General features: G+C 52.5%; 2 protein-coding genes across 2 annotated transcripts; both read left to right on the top strand.

Moving 5' to 3' along the window:
• Window positions 1–66: 66 nt before the first annotated feature.
• On the top strand, window positions 67–2,478 carry MIND_00048000 (uncharacterized protein; the record flags this gene model as incomplete). The annotated part of the gene is made up of 13 exons (XM_037357447.1): window positions 67–310; window positions 358–422; window positions 469–571; window positions 617–755; window positions 805–874; window positions 926–961; window positions 1,009–1,084; window positions 1,141–1,266; window positions 1,312–1,331; window positions 1,376–1,425; window positions 1,472–1,508; window positions 1,555–2,354; window positions 2,403–2,478. The coding sequence occupies 13 exons, from the start codon at window positions 67–69 to the stop codon at window positions 2,476–2,478; spliced, it is 1,842 nt and encodes a 613-aa protein (XP_037225357.1).
• Window positions 2,479–11,458: 8,980 nt separating this feature from the next.
• Window positions 11,459–16,291, top strand: MIND_00047900 (uncharacterized protein; the record flags this gene model as incomplete). The annotated part of the gene is made up of 11 exons (XM_037357446.1): window positions 11,459–11,953; window positions 12,002–12,131; window positions 12,180–12,533; window positions 12,578–12,713; window positions 12,761–13,133; window positions 13,181–14,074; window positions 14,112–14,572; window positions 14,631–14,880; window positions 14,926–15,437; window positions 15,480–15,741; window positions 15,839–16,291. 11 exons carry the CDS (start codon window positions 11,459–11,461, stop codon window positions 16,289–16,291), a joined length of 4,320 nt encoding a protein of 1,439 aa, XP_037225356.1.
• Window positions 16,292–16,921: the final 630 nt, after the last annotated feature.

The raw sequence follows: 16,921 nt of genomic DNA, 5'->3' as shown, positions 1-16,921 counted from the left end.
GTGTGTGGCGATGAGACGTCAATTCCTTTTGCACCCAGTGCCACCGACTGCTCTTTCTTCCCCACCATGTCTGCTAACAGGCACACGTTCGATCTTACCATGGCGAATTCCGGCAAAAACCGGTCCTCTCGGCTCTGGGACAGCATCAAAGGCATTCCGGGGTCGATACAGCTCGTGGACCTGCCACTGAGCATTCAGAGATCTTGGCTCTATGCTTATGTTTACGACAGCCTCAAATATATAGCGGCAGGCGCCATTGTCGAGACCATTCGGCAGAGTTTGGTATGGTTCTATCAGAGGGTCAAGCTTCGTGAGTCGTGTTACACAGTCGTAACGCGTCTGATCGCGGCTCTCAAGGCCATTCAACAAGTGCAGAAATCATTCAAGGAGACCCAGCATTTGAGTGGCTTACTAGCTGGCTTGTGAGTAATCTCGTTCATTTCCATGGCCAGACTTATAGTCCTGCAGACAGAAAATAATGTTTGGCGGTCCTCACGCGAGTTCAAAGTGACCAGCAAAACATCGAAACTTGTTTACGGGGTCTCTGTCAGTACTGATCCCGAAATACAAGGTAGTAAACGGGGCTTATGTCTACTTATCATCTGACCATGTCTAGGGTCTGCGGACTACGTCCCAACCTACGAAAGCCCCCAGCTGTTTCGGTGGAGAAGCTACTGGGTGGAAGTTCAGCGTGTTCGTGCAACAATTCAAGGGGCGAATGGTCAATCGCAGCACAGTACTGCTATATTTCTAACGTATCGAGCTCATTACCATGACCGTGCATCTATGCTGACTTTCGGAAAGGGTTTTTACGCGTGACATCTCGGTGCTTTCTGAACTTGTGGAGGAGGCCTTTCAGATGTATCAGCGCAAGGTACGCGTATTCTTGGCGCCTGGAGTTTTTTTTTAAAAAATTCATGACCAGATTAAACCATACGTCACGATTTTCCTGGCTGATTCTGTGAGCTCTCCGCAGCGCTATATCGTTTCTACACTCATGCAGCGCAGCCGAGTTTTGGAGGTACTTTCCTGTGGAACGTCAAGAGGAAACCCCATCGCCCGATCGAGTCCATTATTCTACCTGGTAATTGGGTTCAGCAACAATTTATTACTCGCGTCTGACTCGGATGCACTTTTAAGACGGGATGCTTAGTGATCTCATCCAAGACGCAAAGAAATTCTTCAGCTCGGAAGACTGGTACCACCGCGCGGGCATACCTCACCGACGAGGCTACTTGCTTTATGGCCCACCCGGCACCGGGAAAAGTGCGTTGCTTCAGATGCGATCTCTTCATAGTTGACCGGAGTTAGGCTCGACGATTCACGCCGTAGTTAGTCCTCCGTTCCTCGCTAGGTGTCCTACTTATCAGTACAGGCCAGCGCTCTTAACCTCGAGATTCATTCTTTTACGCTCTCATCTGGTTTGTACGTAGTGCAACCGCCTCGTCTTCCTTGGTTGATTTCTTTGCAGTATCGATGACGGCGTTCTCCAACGAGCCATCACCACCGTTCGTTTGACTGCCATTAGATGTCATAGGCTTGACCACTCCATAGATACCCAAGCGAAGCATTCTACTGTTGGAGGATATTGACAGCATTCTGCCTTCAAGAGAAGATGATGAAGAAAATGACTTGCACCCCCAGCCCATGTTACGGTCGCGCTCGGGGGTGACTCTTTCCGGCCTGTTAAACATCCTCGATGGTATAGGGAGTGAAGAGGGAAAACTTTGTTTTGCAACAACAAACTATATGGATCGCCTTGATCCGGCGTTGATGCGCCCCGGCAGAATTGATCGCCGCGTGCGGTACACACTTGCCACACGCGTTCAAGCTCGGAGATTGTTTGAACGACTATTCAAAGGTGCTGAGACTGACACCACAACAAGCCAAGGCATGACATTCGATGACGAAATCGGCACTCAAGCACCATCTACCGATGTCGAAAACTCTGAAGGTTCAGCGTTGGGTATCAAACAGATGGAGCAATCGACCGAGACCTCAAACGCGGACTCAAGCCCACCCTCCTTGTCTAGGTCGGCCTCAACCTTAATCAGCGACGCCCAACTCGCGTCCCTTGCTGTGCAATTTTCTGACTCGATGAACGACGAAGAATTCTCACCAGCGGAGTTGCAAGGCTACCTCCTTTCCAATCGTGAACGACCTATCGCTGCCGCTGCCGAAATGAAAGGATGGGTCTCACGTCAGCGTGTAGAACGCGCAGAGAAGGAACGGGAGAGGGAACAGCGCGGCAGAGATAAATCGCCGCCCAGTGGTTGGGCGGCAGTGGGGCGGCGGTCGGGCGGCACACCAGGTCTGACCGCCGGGCTTGCAACGAGTTATCTTGTCGTTGTCTTGTGAATATCAACATATCTTCGAAGGAGTCATACGCTGACTTAATGTAGAAGTGAATTCACGCACCTAGTGTACCACGGAAGGAGTCGCGTGTATTTGTTGTCAGTAGATCAGCAAAAGGACTAAAATTGATGGGCGGCATCTGGGCGTCACGCGGGCGGCACCTAAGGCTCCAAAAATTTGGCTGGAACATATCTGTTGGTATCTTGAAACTTCGGGGCGGCAGAGTGGTGGCGTCACAAAGCTTGGGCGGCAAGTCACACACTGTGGGCGGCACTTCTCTAGAAGGGAGTGGCAATCCAAAACTTCTGGGCGGCAGCTGCCCAATGGCGGTCAAGTAGGTCGTAGTGGACAACTTGAAGTCATTAATCATGTCATGGTGAGGTGCAGGACATACGGTACTGAGGCAGTCAATGGGAAGTAAGTATGTTGATTCTGAATGATATACTAGTATATGACTTGCAGCACAATATGAGCAGCGGGGTGACAATGAGCTCACAGTGGTGGAGGAGCAGGCTGCCACACTTTAGCGGTCGGTGGCAGTGGGCGGTAGTCGGCGGCAGTGAGGCGGTAGTTGGGCGGCAGCAGGGCGGTAGTCGGGCGGCAGCAGGGCGGTAGTCGGCGGCGGCAGTGGGCGGCGGGCGGCAGTATGAGTAAGCATCAGCTCTGAGACTTCGCTTCTCCTGTCATGTCAACGACGATCCAAGTGACGCGGCAGTGGGCGGTAGTCGGCGGCAGTGAGGCGGTAGTTGGGCGGCAGCAGGGCGGTAGTCGGGCGGCAGCAGGGCGGTAGTCGGCGGCGGCAGTGGGCGGCGGGCGGCAGTATGAGTAAGCATCAGCTCTGAGACTTCGCTTCTCCTGTCATGTCAACGACGATCCAAGTGACGCTCAACGTCGCTCTGATTCTTGTGCTTCTCTGGACACAGCGTGCTTGGATGACAACACAACTGACTTTCTTCTGGTACTCCTGGCTGGTCGACAACAAACTGAACACTGTCTATGGGCTTATTCTGGTCTACCTCTTGATTATGGTGCATCTTCCCCATTATAATCGGCGAAGGGGAACTCTATTTCGCCTCCATGAAGTCAGGGGTGCTGATGGTATGCAAAAAAATCAAGTGCACGACCATGATATTGACTCTCTCTGGAAGGACATGTCCAAAAGCTGGCCTTGCGCCAAGTTAGCCTGAGCAATGAAGGCCCCGTGGGCGTTGACCATCCCGGCAGTGCACCCATCCCCTTCAGTGCTCCTCTCCCAGCAGTGTCTGTCCTGTATCCCTCTGGCACTCTTGCAAGTTGGGACGGTTTCCCAGATGGTCTGTTTCAGCAGCATTTTACCCGGCAACAGGTCGAAGACACATTTCAACTTTCAGTACACTGGGCCAGTACACGACTTCCTGGCCGAAGTGGTTCCCAGGAGGCGACAACTCTGCAAAGGGGACCCAGTCACCGCTTTCGTTGTGCTGGTGCCGTTATATGTTCCTCATGTTCAGTGACAATCCCACCTGCTGGAACGTCAAGTGACGGTACAACTAAGCAGCTTCAACAATCCTGTCTCTGCGGTGCAATGCTTATTCGGCGCGCTTGTGACGTTGAATGGACGGTGACTTTCTTTGCTGGGGAGCTTTCTGGGAAAATGGTGGTCTTCACACTCATCCAACATTCACCCATTCACTTGGGTTGGCTCTCATGATACATATGGCATTCAGCGTTTTGTTCGGAGACAACCAATCCTCCTGGGTACTCACAATGAATCAACTACCAGTCAGCCACCCTGGGCAGCCTCGCACCCACCTGATGCATTTCGTGACAAGGCAAGAGATCTTGCTGAGTCGCCAACTGGTATGTCATTTACTTTTCATACACCCATAGTAGCATTGATCAGCAACATGTAGACTTGAAATCCAAGAGCGATACCCGTCGTCGTAGAGGTCATAAGGCAGAAGTGATGGAAACAGGTAGGATTTCTATTGTTGTGATAACAAAAACTAATAACGTCTAAGATTTGTACAGTGGGTCGGAGCAAGAGATGGAAGATGACCCTTTGGCAGATAACGATGGATGATTGTTAGCAATTTGGGATATTTATATACATATCAGCAAGAGTTTCATTATTTGGACTGCAGTCACAGCCAAATGTGCACTGTGAATTTGGCAAGCTGACAGGCCTTACATATTTGTAACCAGTTCCATACTCAATAACAAATTTATGAGCCGTTGTGTAATGCTAATAGTAATATATTTAGATTTAATTGGCCCAGCAATGTTTTGTCTTTTATTGCTTGTTTCTAGGTCCAATTTGATCAGGCAAGTACAAAATGAAAGAACCTATTAAGCCCTTCTACCTTCCTCCATTTCCTAAGGTAGAGACTAGACCCTTAGCTAGAATGGCCCTAGAAATGTTTTTGAAACTATGTTGTGAATATCTCAATGGTTTCTTGTCCACCCCCCTTGTATCTTGGTGAGACAACTCTCATACTGTTGGACCATATCCTCCTGTAATATTAAGCTTGTCAGGGTTCGGGTCGGGCCAACGGGCCCTATACGGCCCGACGGGCCCTCACCACCCTTAGAGCCAAGCCCTCATATATTCACAAGCTCAAAGCACTGAGCAACAACACTAATATCCCAGAGAAGGGACATAATAACGGATCGCGCTTTAGTCAGCCATCAAGCCATCATGACCCGCCATCAGGGATCATGATGCGCCGCCGGACGCCCTTGACAGCGGGCCCAATCGGCCCCAGACAACCACAGGGATCAGGAGGGAGCTCCTCACTGTTGCATTGCCAAACACTCCTTAGTGTCGACTTTGGCATGGCTCCTTTCCAGAGGAATGGTCCCTGGGCTCCTAGCGGAGCGACCAGGGACGACCAGAGACATCCCCTGCTCCATTCTGATCGACCCTCAGCGGGCCCGATCGGCCCCTAGCGCCCACAGTATATAAAGACCAGAGTATTACTCCTGTACCTTAGGTTTAGCATTGAAGTCTCTTCCTTTGAACCCTACTCCGGCCTGGTCCCCTAGAGCGGGGTTGCTGCGACCATACCCCAGGAAAGGGGCGTCTAGACGACTTCCAACACTCCAGGCTAGCTTGCCTCATTGACCTGAGCCCTTGGTTGGGCTGGACAGCTCAGGCTCTTGTCTCTTATGTTCACCCTTGTCCTAGCCACTTCTTCCTGCTCTCTGGCCTCAAGCTCTGGGTTCCCCTGGTACGGGCGATGGGAGGGTGCGGGCCCGATCGGGCCCGCATGTCACGCGTCACACCGCGCCGTCACGCGGTGTCTAGGAGCCACAGCGACTCGTTGCTCCAGGAAAGGAGATATGTCGCCCCTTGGACTGGCAACCCTTCTCAAGCGCTCCAGGGGTCTCGGGCCCGCAGCCCCTGTTGCGGGCGACTCCCCCTCGACCCCCGAACCGTCGGGCGTGACCGCGTTACGTCACGCCCCCCCGAACGGCTTGTTCAACTGGCCCAGCCTATGCCTTGCCCTATGTCTTGGGCACCAACTCTACTAGGCAGCACTCTTTGGCTATGGACTCGTTCCCTTCAGCAGGGGTAGGAAACTCTAGACGACTACTCGTATCCTGTGACACCGCTGTCACACAACGTGACAGCGGGGCGTCTCGAGTCGCCCCGAGTTGTCCCTACCCCGCTCTCTATTGCAGCAGTGGCACCATCTCTACGCTGCCTGGTTGCCGACCACCCAGCTATGGGGGTTGAACCATCTTTCCCACACTTGTCAGACTGGTAGGAGACCGTCACGTGGGCCCGGGCCGGCCCCGTTCCTGACAGAATGCTAAACCTCCTTTACTGTCCTTCTTTCAAGTGTGGGGCGCTCTCTGGAAAGCTCAAGTTCTTGGAGCATCCTTTCTGTGGCTGAACGACCACTCTATGTGTCGGCACTTCGTCCAATGGGTTGAGGAGTCATCCCTTTTGTCTTGAAACTCCTGGGAGCCAACAAGTCTTGCTCCATTCGTCCTATGGGTTGAGGAGTCCGCCCCTTCGTTAAAACCCCTGGGAACAGGTCAAAACCTGCTCCACTTGTCCACTCCGGTTAAGGAGTTCTTCCATACCTTCTGCGCCTAACGACAAGACGAAACGACCCGATTCGAACCTTCGATCACCGACAACGACAAGGGACCGAATTAACGGGCCCTTTCGGTTCAAATCTACCCCGCTCGCCATACTCGGGGCCCGACAATCCGTCTGTTTTGTTCTTGGTGTGCGTTCTTAGGAGACCTTGTGCGGCCCGACTCGAAGTCTGGCCTGTCAATCTACGGGCCCGATAACCCGTTGGTCCGAACACAAACCTTTGTTTCTTTCGCCCTACTCGGAAAATTCTTTCCCTATACCCTCTTCTTCTTTGAATTCTCGTACCCTGGCGCCGAGGTAAGGAATATCGGCTCCCCCAGATGTCGACTTCTGGGCCGCAACTTCTGTCTGCCATGGGGCGTCCACTCCGGTGAACGGCGCTTGAGGCACGGGAAACGTTGAGTCCGTCCCCACCTCTATAGCAGCCAAGGAGAGTGGAAAACCACTCTGGGAGCGCTGGGGGAAGAAGCAGACCCAGGCTCTTTTCACTAGCAAGAGACCCGTCCCGTGCGCCCAAACGTCACCCCTTTCCCAACCGTGGGAAATTTCGTTCAAAGGTGCTGGCCTTCAACCAGACAAACCCAAAACCGTGCGAATTGATGTTCAAACCCTCATACGACTAAGATGATGGGATCGATGACCTGAATCGGCCCGATTCGGCCCACATCGGCCCGAATCGGCCTGACGGGCCCCGACGAACTGACGGGCCAAATCTGCATATACGAAAAAACAACGATGACCCCTGGACCGGGTGGCTGCACACTGGCAGCAAAAAACCGGGACAATAACACCCCAAAATTGGAGGCTGGACAGAGGGATGGCTAGGTGTCGTCATAGCGACCCCATCGCCTCTGGGCTTCGACTGGCAACGAGATTGAACATTGCATATGCGCGGACGCACTGGACCGGACCGGGCTGAAACTACGCAAACAGGAGAAGCTACGAAAGGTCTAAAAACGCGCAGCCAATGCTCAGCATGTAATTGGAAGCCAGTGTTCGGAAAATGTGAACAACCAAACACCCGAGAAACCGGGGCGACCAAGCCACGCCGACTCGAGATGAGTCGTTCCAAGGGAGGGGGCGATGTCACGGATAAGACCCGGCCCGTCCGCTCCGGCGCTGGTGTCGGGCCATCGCGGGCCCGTAGCACGCAGCACGTGACGACAGGGAACATGCGCCCCAGTAGGAGGAACGCACACGTGGGAAGCACGTGACCGAGAACGACGCCGTCGAGCCGTCGCCGAGCCCAACTCGGCACAAGGCGTAGGGGAGGAGTGCTAGGAGGTTAGGAGTAGCGCCTGGCCCGCAAGGGATGTCCGATCGTCCCTCTGCGGCTAGGAACGGGAGAAATGGGGAGACTCAGAAGCGTCTGGATGTCCGATCATCCCTCGCAAAGGCGCGCCTGGGGAAACAGGCGATGGGGAGGAGTGCTGGGAGGTTAGGCGCAGCGCCTGGACCGGATGGGGTGTGACCACACCTCCGCCCGGCCAGGAACGGGAAACGGGGAGACCCAGGAGAGCGTCAGGATGTCTGATCATCCTTTGGGAGGACGCGACTGGGGCCTGGACGCGAGAGAGGAATCGACTAAGCCCTTCGACGAGAAGGCATCTACATGCGAATGACGAAATTTTTTTCTCAACAAATCGGAATTGAATACGGAAATCGGACGATAAAACTCGGGACGAGTTTCGCCTAGTGGGGGGGTGATGTCAGGGTTCGGGTCGGGCCAACGGGCCCTATACGGCCCGACGGGCCCTCACCACCCTTAGAGCCAAGCCCTTATATATTCACAAGCTCAAAGCACTGAGCAACAACACTAATATCCCAGAGAAGGGACATAATAACGGATCGCGCTTTAGTCAGCCATCAAGCCATCAAGACCCGCCATCAGGGATCATGATGCGCCGCCGGACGCCCTTGACAGCGGGCCCAATCGGCCCCAGACAACCACAGGGATCAGGAGGGAGCTCCTCACTGTTGCATTGCCAAACACTCCTTAGTGTCGACTTTGGCATGGCTCCTTTCCAGAGGAATGGTCCCTGGGCTCCTAGCGGAGCGACCAGGGACGACCAGAGACATCCCCTGCTCCATTCTGATCGACCCTCAGCGGGCCCGATCGGCCCCTAGCGCCCACAGTATATAAAGACCAGAGTATTACTCCTGTACCTTAGGTTTAGCATTGAAGTCTCTTCCTTTGAACCCTACTCCGGCCTGGTCCCCTAGAGCGGGGTTGCTGCGACCATACCCCAGGAAAGGGGCGTCTAGACGACTTCCAACACTCCAGGCTAGCTTGCCTCATTGACCTGAGCCCTTGGTTGGGCTGGACAGCTCAGGCTCTTGTCTCTTATGTTCACCCTTGTCCTAGCCACTTCTTCCTGCTCTCTGGCCTCAAGCTCTGGGTTCCCCTGGTACGGGGCGATGGGAGGGTGCGGGCCCGATCGGGCCCGCATGTCACGCGTCACACCGCGCCGTCACGCGGTGTCTAGGAGCCACAGCGACTCGTTGCTCCAGGAAAGGAGATATGTCGCCCCTTGGACTGGCAACCCTTCTCAAGCGCTCCAGGGGTCTCGGGCCCGCAGCCCCTGTTGCGGGGCGACTCCCCTCGACCCCCCGAACCGTCGGGCGTGACCGCGTTACGTCACGCCCCGCCCGAACGGCTTGTTCAACTGGCCCAGCCTATGCCTTGCCCTATGTCTTGGGCACCAACTCTACTAGGCAGCACTCTTTGGCTATGGACTCGTTCCCTTCAGCAGGGGTAGGAAACTCTAGACGACTACTCGTATCCTGTGACACCGCTGTCACACAACGTGACAGCGGGGCGTCTCGAGTCGCCCCGAGTTGTCCCTACCCCGCTCTCTATTGCAGCAGTGGCACCATCTACGCTGCCTGGTTGCCGACCACCCAGCTATGGGGGTTGAACCATCTTTCCCACACTTGTCAGACTGGCAGGAGACCGTCACGTGGGCCCGGGCCGGCCCCGTTCCTGACAAAGCTTATCTATCCAGTGGTTGCTTCACTATACCTTGTGAAAGCTTTGACAGGTGCAATCAAAAATCGTGTGAACTGACATTGGTGGCTATGCTAATGTCAGTATATCAGACCTCATGAGTGTACTCAGGCTAGTACTAGAGGAGAGAGCAGCTGAACTGCCAGTTGCTGCAGACAGTCACTTATGGCAATTGCCGTGCACTGTTGGGCGGCAGTTGTGACACTGTGTGACTTCAGTATCAAAATAGAGACAGTGGGTTTGTGAGGCAGGCACTCATTGGGGGCACTTGTGATGGCTGGGCAACATATTGAGAGGTTCATGTAGGGTTATCTCAGACCTGCCATCACACTTAGAAGTTCATGCATAGTGAGTAAATTCCAGTCAATGTGTGATAAATGTGACATCAGTGTCACAACACATCAGTGTCACAACACATCAGTGTCACAACACAGAGACAACAGTTGCTGAGGGCCAGGCATTGCTTGGGGGTATATATTTTGGCTGTATGAAGTACTTATAAATGCCCATAGAACACACTGGGACCAGTCATTAGACTTAGAAGCTCATGCAGAGGAAGAAATTTACAGAATACTATATTGCTGCTTGGTTGATTTCCCTTCTGTAGAAGGCTGTCAGATTCAATATTTTTTCACATTTGAAGGCTAAATGGATCTATAATTCCATTTAGACATCTGAGTATCCTTAATAATATATCCAGCAGCAAAAATAGCATACCTATCAAATCCTCAGATCCGGCCAAATTAAACGAAATAGAATAGAATACATAACAGAAACAGTGACAAGGAAGTCAAAACTTGCTATGAATTGAATCTAGAAATAATATGATCTATTATTCATCATCATCATCTAAGCATGATGAAATTTCCACTATTAGGGGTATTGTCTTACCCTCCTTGTTTCTTACACTGCAGCTGCTATGGAACTTGCTGTGAGTGGTCCTTATATATGTGTCTATGGCTGCTTACTAGATTTACAAAAACAAAAATAGCGCAAAGTGAAACACTGGTTTAAGCACCATCTCAAGAGCCCAACTCCTGAGCTAGAGGACACCAACAATATGTTGTCCAACTATAGTAGTCTCCCAGTTGGTATGTACCCAAGCTTCTACCTGAAAGGCCTCAGTTCATAAATCACCAGTCTATGCTGATGACTTGCCTGATGAAGCCATCTTTGTTCCGCAGCATGATGGACCAGGTTACTATTCCTTGCATGCTCCAAGCACTACTGGTATGTTTCAGACCATCCTCTGAGGCAGACCACTAACATAGTACTGTAGCACATCATGTGGCTTCCCCAAAAACTAGTACAACCGGTGGCCCAGGTGCAAGTACCAGTGGCAGCGACCGGCCCGACTAGCATCAATGTACCACCTAAACCAACTCGGAAAAGTGTACTACAGCCAGCACTTCCAAAACGAAAACCAAGCGCCACCAAGACTCTCAGGCTGCCCCAGTCAAAACAACTAGAGATACCGACATCGAGTCTCTTTCGTCACTTGGCTCTGACGATGACTGGGACCATTGGCCGACTGGCTTTTGGAGACGTCGCGCATCACATGGCTTCTTCGAAAAGAATAAGTTCGCCATTCACTGGGCCTCAGAGACCAAGGGGACACACAACACTGACCGTCACCGAAGCATGGATGCCCCTAATGCTGCCGATGGTCATCGGAGAGTGCGCTCCTGCATCGGAATCTACCTCTGCACCAACACAAAGTGCGGAATAGTTATTCGTCCACTCACAAAGCGCAAAGACCGCGCTAGGCAGAAGAATGAAGGTTGCCGTGCCTGTGGGGAGCGCAGTGCAAGAAGTCCAATGTGATGCGAGCTGTGAGTACACCATATATTCTGGCGGCACAATCTTCGAGCAAAAGGGTTTCCATCACCATATCAAGCCACCCGAAAAGCATATGGAGCCGAAAGCCTCTCGCAAGCTGGCCAAAGTCGTCACAGAACACCCTACAATCGGACCTGCAATGCTTCTGACGGGTCTACCGTCAATCAATGGTCCTGGACCATCAGTTGCCGAAGTTCAGCTCTGTCCTCAACAATCTTGACCGTCTGAAATATGAACGTCGCAAAACCCTTGTCGCCGCCAATCGAATGAAAGATCAACGATTCGAGGAGTTTCTTGATGGCCTTCGTGCAAAGTATCCCGATTGGACCATCGAAGTTCATTGGAACCAACGGATCCATATGATCATGTTCCAGTCCGAATGGCAGCGCAAAATGAGCATCAAGGACCAGATCAAACACGAGGCCCTCAATGGCATCGTCTCTGACGCTTGCCATGATTATTGGTCTAATGGCAAGGACCTTCTATTCATAAGCTCGACCTATGAGCCCAAGTTTATGAAGTGCTGGGTGCCCATTCTCATGACTTACTCCAATGGTGCAACGGCGGAGCATTATCGAATCCATTTTCTCAAGTTGATGCGTGGTATACTTCGCAGCGCCATCCAGAGCAATCGACCATTCACTGATTCAATGGTTGCCAATGTACAGTTGGAAAATTCTATCCACTGACGCTGACAATTCGTATTCTAGGTTGTTGATCACTGTGAAGCGCAATCGAAAGGCTTCAAAGAGGCCTTTATGGACCTTCGCACTCTTCACGCCGCAGACGGTCGCACTCCGGCACAACTCCTCCAAGCTGCCACCAGCCTTCTCAAAGGGTGTAAGCAACATTTTGCAACCCAAGTCGAGCGCCTATCGAAGGTGTCAGGGGTGGTAGCACCGGACAGAAAATCGGAATTCAAGAAGCTGACATATAGCTTACTCAAGGCTGACACCATGGACAGCCTGAACATTACCGTCGCAGAGCTCAAACGCGACTTTCCGCATGCCAAAGCTTGGGTGGAATGGTGGATGCGGCCTGCCCACGCAGTGATGTTGTTCGAGTGTGCGCGCAGTATGCATCCAGAGCTCTGGAAATCACTGCCGGAGACCACAAATGCGGAGGAGGCAATGCATCACCGGATATATCGAATGGTCGGCCGTCATTTATCGCTCAACAAAGGAATTCCAGGCTTAATTGCCATCGTAAAAACGTTCGAACGGCAATACAAGGCCGGTCTAGGTTTGTCTTATCATAAGACACTTCTCTCGCTCAAATTTTCGTAGCGGGCTATCGTTTGCGTTATGGTAAGGAGCGAATTTGGGTCTCGAAAAAGCTCCGCTTTGGCCGGAGCAAAGGTCCTTTGAAGCCACGGGGTCAAAAAGCGCCTAAAAAATCGGACGCTAATCCTCCAAACAAATGGTACGAGCTTCAACGCGCAAACAAACGTCTGGAATCTCGTAACCCAGCGCCGCTCGAGTCTGCGAAAAGCCGCCACCGCTACCGTCGTCAGCCCCCAAATCAATTCCGTCTCGCGAGCTGTATCAGCGTGGTGCAATGTGGAGCAGCAACTCCTGCTGGCTCGATACCTCCCTTCAGCTATTGTCCACTGCACTGTCATATCATGCAACACATATGACCGTTTTATTTGCCGACCTCCCTCAAGACAGCGTTCTGGGAAGACTACACAAACTGCTCCAATTCTACGTGTCCGAAAACACGACAGCCATTGAGTTCGATGCCAATGACTGCCGCAATATCACTCGGGAGCGAAACAACTTCCGAACAGAGCTCATCAACCAGAAACTTGCTGTTGGTGTTGGCAAGCGTGACGCACTCTTTGTAAGAAATCGCCTCTCAAGGCTGCTGATAGCTTATGAGTTTCGTAGGGATGGCTCAATGAAGCCCTTATGCGACTGCACTCAGAGACTCTGAGGGGACGCAAAACGCACAAGAGCGCTGACTACGAAGCACTCTCATATTATTGTGCCTACGCGTCGGTCTTTCGGCATTGCTTAGGCTCCGATCTCTGGCCCGAGGAACACTTCGAGATAACCCATCCCCGCTGGCGCCACAATTTTGTTGTCAATTCTGGGTATCATGCTGCACTCAAAGGTGACATTCAACTGTGGTTTGAGTGTCAAATCAACACAAACTATACTGAAAGCGTGGCCTGCTGGCGCCAGCGTGACTCGGATCGCTTTTGCGACTCGTCTACGGCATTCCTTCACGACTACATTCTTTCGCTTCCAATGGTTTTGATCATTGAGTTCAACCACGAAGCAGGCAAGTCTTGGAAGATACCGCCCGAACTATTCCCACTTGAGGCGAAAAAATTCAAGGCACCGATGGTAGGCGTCCGGTACGATATCATAGGACTTGCCTTCTCCGATGGCGATCATTTTATTTGCCGGTATCGCACGCCAAATGGTCTTATTTTTGACTACGATGGGATGAAGCTAAGTGGGCATGCTGTCCACCGCCCGAAAGCGAAAACTATCAGCGGTTGGCTAACCGGCGACACTCAATCACTCAAGGAGACTCCCGAAGGCTATTACCTTGTTGGTCTGGTGTATGTTCTGGTCGGGGCCGAGCAAGCACAGCGTACCTTCGAGAACGAGCGGCGCCGCCAAGCTCCACATGGCATTACCTTCAACACTGCTGAATCACCTCATCCGCGTTTCCCCTGGGCTGCCAACCATCCAACGTGGTCCCTTGTTGATGAGGACTTGCGGGAGCAATGGACCACCACTGCCCATCGGCGAGATACAGCTGAGTATCAGGTTGGTTCTGCAAATGACTCACCAAAGAAGTTACCAGCAAGGCGTCAGCCGAAGGTCTGGCGGAAGAGAGCACAACCAGAAAGTACTCAAGATCTCATTGAACCTTCCGACTCCGATGATATGGCGCCAGACAAGTCTGTTCGAGCAACGAGCAAGCCACTCTCGGGAGCTGTCCGACCTCACTCCATCGAATTCAAGTCACGACGAGTCTGTTACAAAATTACTGCTTGACACCCTCGACACACCGCCCGCTGCAGAAGGCTTGGATCCAAATGTTTCGACGGAAACAGGGCCCGAAACACCGTGTCCATTGAATTGTTATGGTTGCGGCACGATGACAGACGGCGATAGTGAGCCAGCGGTCCAGTGCGAGGACTGTGGCTTCTGGACTCACGAAGCATGCCTTTCCCAATATCTTGGTTTTGACGCGTACACAGACTGGGGAGATCCCGATGTCTCCTTCAAGTGCCGCAAATGCGCCCCGCGTCCCGAGAAACTGTGAGTGCATTGAAGTCTTACAACGCTGGCAATCCGAGAGCTGATCTTAATGTTGTAGTTTTTATCCGAGAGAAGTCGTTATGCTTCCTGACCCTCGCATTCCTGTGCTTGAGTGGAATTCGGAGACTACCACATGGTATCCAGCTCGAGTGATGCTGGCAAATGCATCGCGTCGTAAATTCTCCTTTCATTGGCTTCAATGTATCCAATGGCCACTGGACATGGATTCGTCACCGCTGCCGGCTTACTATTCGGAGGCGCAGTGCACCCTGATGATGAACGCTCGAGCCAGGTTGGAGCCGCGACAGGTAATATTATCGTGATTTATTGCTAAGGCTGACGTTTATTAACAGCTTTGTGTGATTCGGATTCCCCAATTCTACCCTCAGAGCTCAGCCGCGCCTCATCTTCAAGTTGTTTTCTCCGCTGCTATCACACCAATAACCGCTATTCTGGCAACATACGATACATCTGAGCACCCTGTCATTCTGTCGTATCGCGACTGGAACGGCACTGTCGCTCGCTGGCTCAGACATGCAAACTTGGTTGCCGATGGATATGACAACCTTGACCCACTTCTGGAGGAGCCGCTCAATGCCCTCGAACAAGCGCTTTCCGAAGACCAACCTGATTTAGAGGTGGGAGAGGTGTTGGTGCGAGTTCATAGCATTGGAAACGCCCTGCTCAGAACACTTGTTGTTCAATATGAGCTCAATGAGCCCTACAATCTCAACGGCGACACATTCCTCGATATTCAGCAGCCAGCCTACGGCCTACCTCCAGTTTTGTTTGAGCCACCTGACTATGCCGAGGCGGCTATGGCCATGCTTCGCTCGCTCACACCACATGAACTTTCACACAAAAGGTATTGGGATGCCGAACGCTTTGCTGATAATATTGATAATAGCTTGCGTACACACTTCGTGGGTCCCAACGGATATCAGCCAAGGATCTACACCCGTCGACTTCAATCCGATAGCTATCCTGCTCCTCCAATCCCACTAACCGTCAATATCACCCGCGAAGTTCCTGTTTCCGCCGAGCAAAACATCGAGCAGAGCCCTGAAGTTGCCGCCGAGCGACCAGACTCAGAGTTGCATGCAAGCAGCTTGAAGCGTGTTCGCACCCCATCGCCCGTGTCAGAGGACCTTGAAGCACCAGAGGAATTGGTGAGGAGGGTGTTGAAGCGACGCAAAGTCAAGGGGAAGCGTCATCGTGGGCAAAACAAGTCGAAAAAGTAGTCAATAAAGCTGTTACCTTAAGTAGTATGGATGGGCGGCGTACCTTGCTTTGGGCGGCAGTGTGGTGGAGCACTCAAGACCTGAGGCGGCAGTCGATGAAATACTTGAGGCGGCAGTCGACGACACGCGGGCGGCAGCCTGTCACGCTTGGGCGGCTGTACCTGAGGGGCGGCGGCACTGGGGCGGCAGCCAGGCGGCGTGGGCGGCGATTTATCCCATACCGGAACAGCGGACACTACGGATCCTTGCTCGACGAGAGGCAGCCAAGTTACAGGCACAGTATGGCCGCTATGCTCCCTTCAATGGGCCACCACCACCGCCTGGCATAATGTATCCCGCTCCCTATCCAACTCCAGGGGGTCCATCACCACCGCCCGTGGAAGAAGCACCGGTGCCGCTAGCAGCTGTGACTTCTCCGTCCTCTATTCCTATCCCAACCTCGCCTATCTCGGAGCCGATCAACGCACTCGAGAAGTAACCCCCGTTCTCATTGTCGCCAAAGTCTCAAGCTATCGTATCATCCACCTCGTAATCGCTTCCTCATTTTGCCATTGCCATGTCTGCAGTTGGCTGACCCATTCTTGTACCCGAACCATGCCGGGACCGAGGTGGCGGTGGTTCCTGAGCTTGTTAGCTGCACCCACGTTCTCCCTTCCGAGTTTTCTCCGCCACTCGAGACCCCGCTTCAACATCATTCCAACCAAACAAAAGCGGGATTCTCAATTTTGTGCCGTGTCAAACGTCGATCAGAGCGGGATTAGGCAAGCCAATTTCCTATTAGGATATGTGGGTGTTACTAGAAGCTCTCTTGGTATTTTGACGGGCGTGTCACTTGGGCTTACTATGTCTTGAATCGCCCGAAGTTCGCCGTCTGCTTTATACTCGCATCCCCGCTTTCTCAAGTTTCAGACGAAGAAACCATTAGCGAAGTGTCTTTTTACATGACTGAGTAGCGTCAAGATAGCGTATGGAGCTGTCAGAACCCAATTCATATCTTCACCGTCCAACTCGCCGAGTCACCGTAATCCTCGCAACGCGGCATCCGGCCGGAATCCGGTAAGCCTGCGAACAAAGAGCTAATTTTTCTCACTGGCTCTCACCCGTATGT

This window comes from Mycena indigotica, assembly GCF_014461135.1.
Source record: "Mycena indigotica strain 171206Taipei chromosome Unknown Mind.scaff0001, whole genome shotgun sequence".
In the NCBI taxonomy this organism is placed as follows: Eukaryota; Fungi; Basidiomycota; class Agaricomycetes; order Agaricales; family Mycenaceae; genus Mycena; species Mycena indigotica.
Note: the sequence above shows the minus strand (reverse complement) of the source record. Positions and strands in the feature narration are given on the sequence as shown.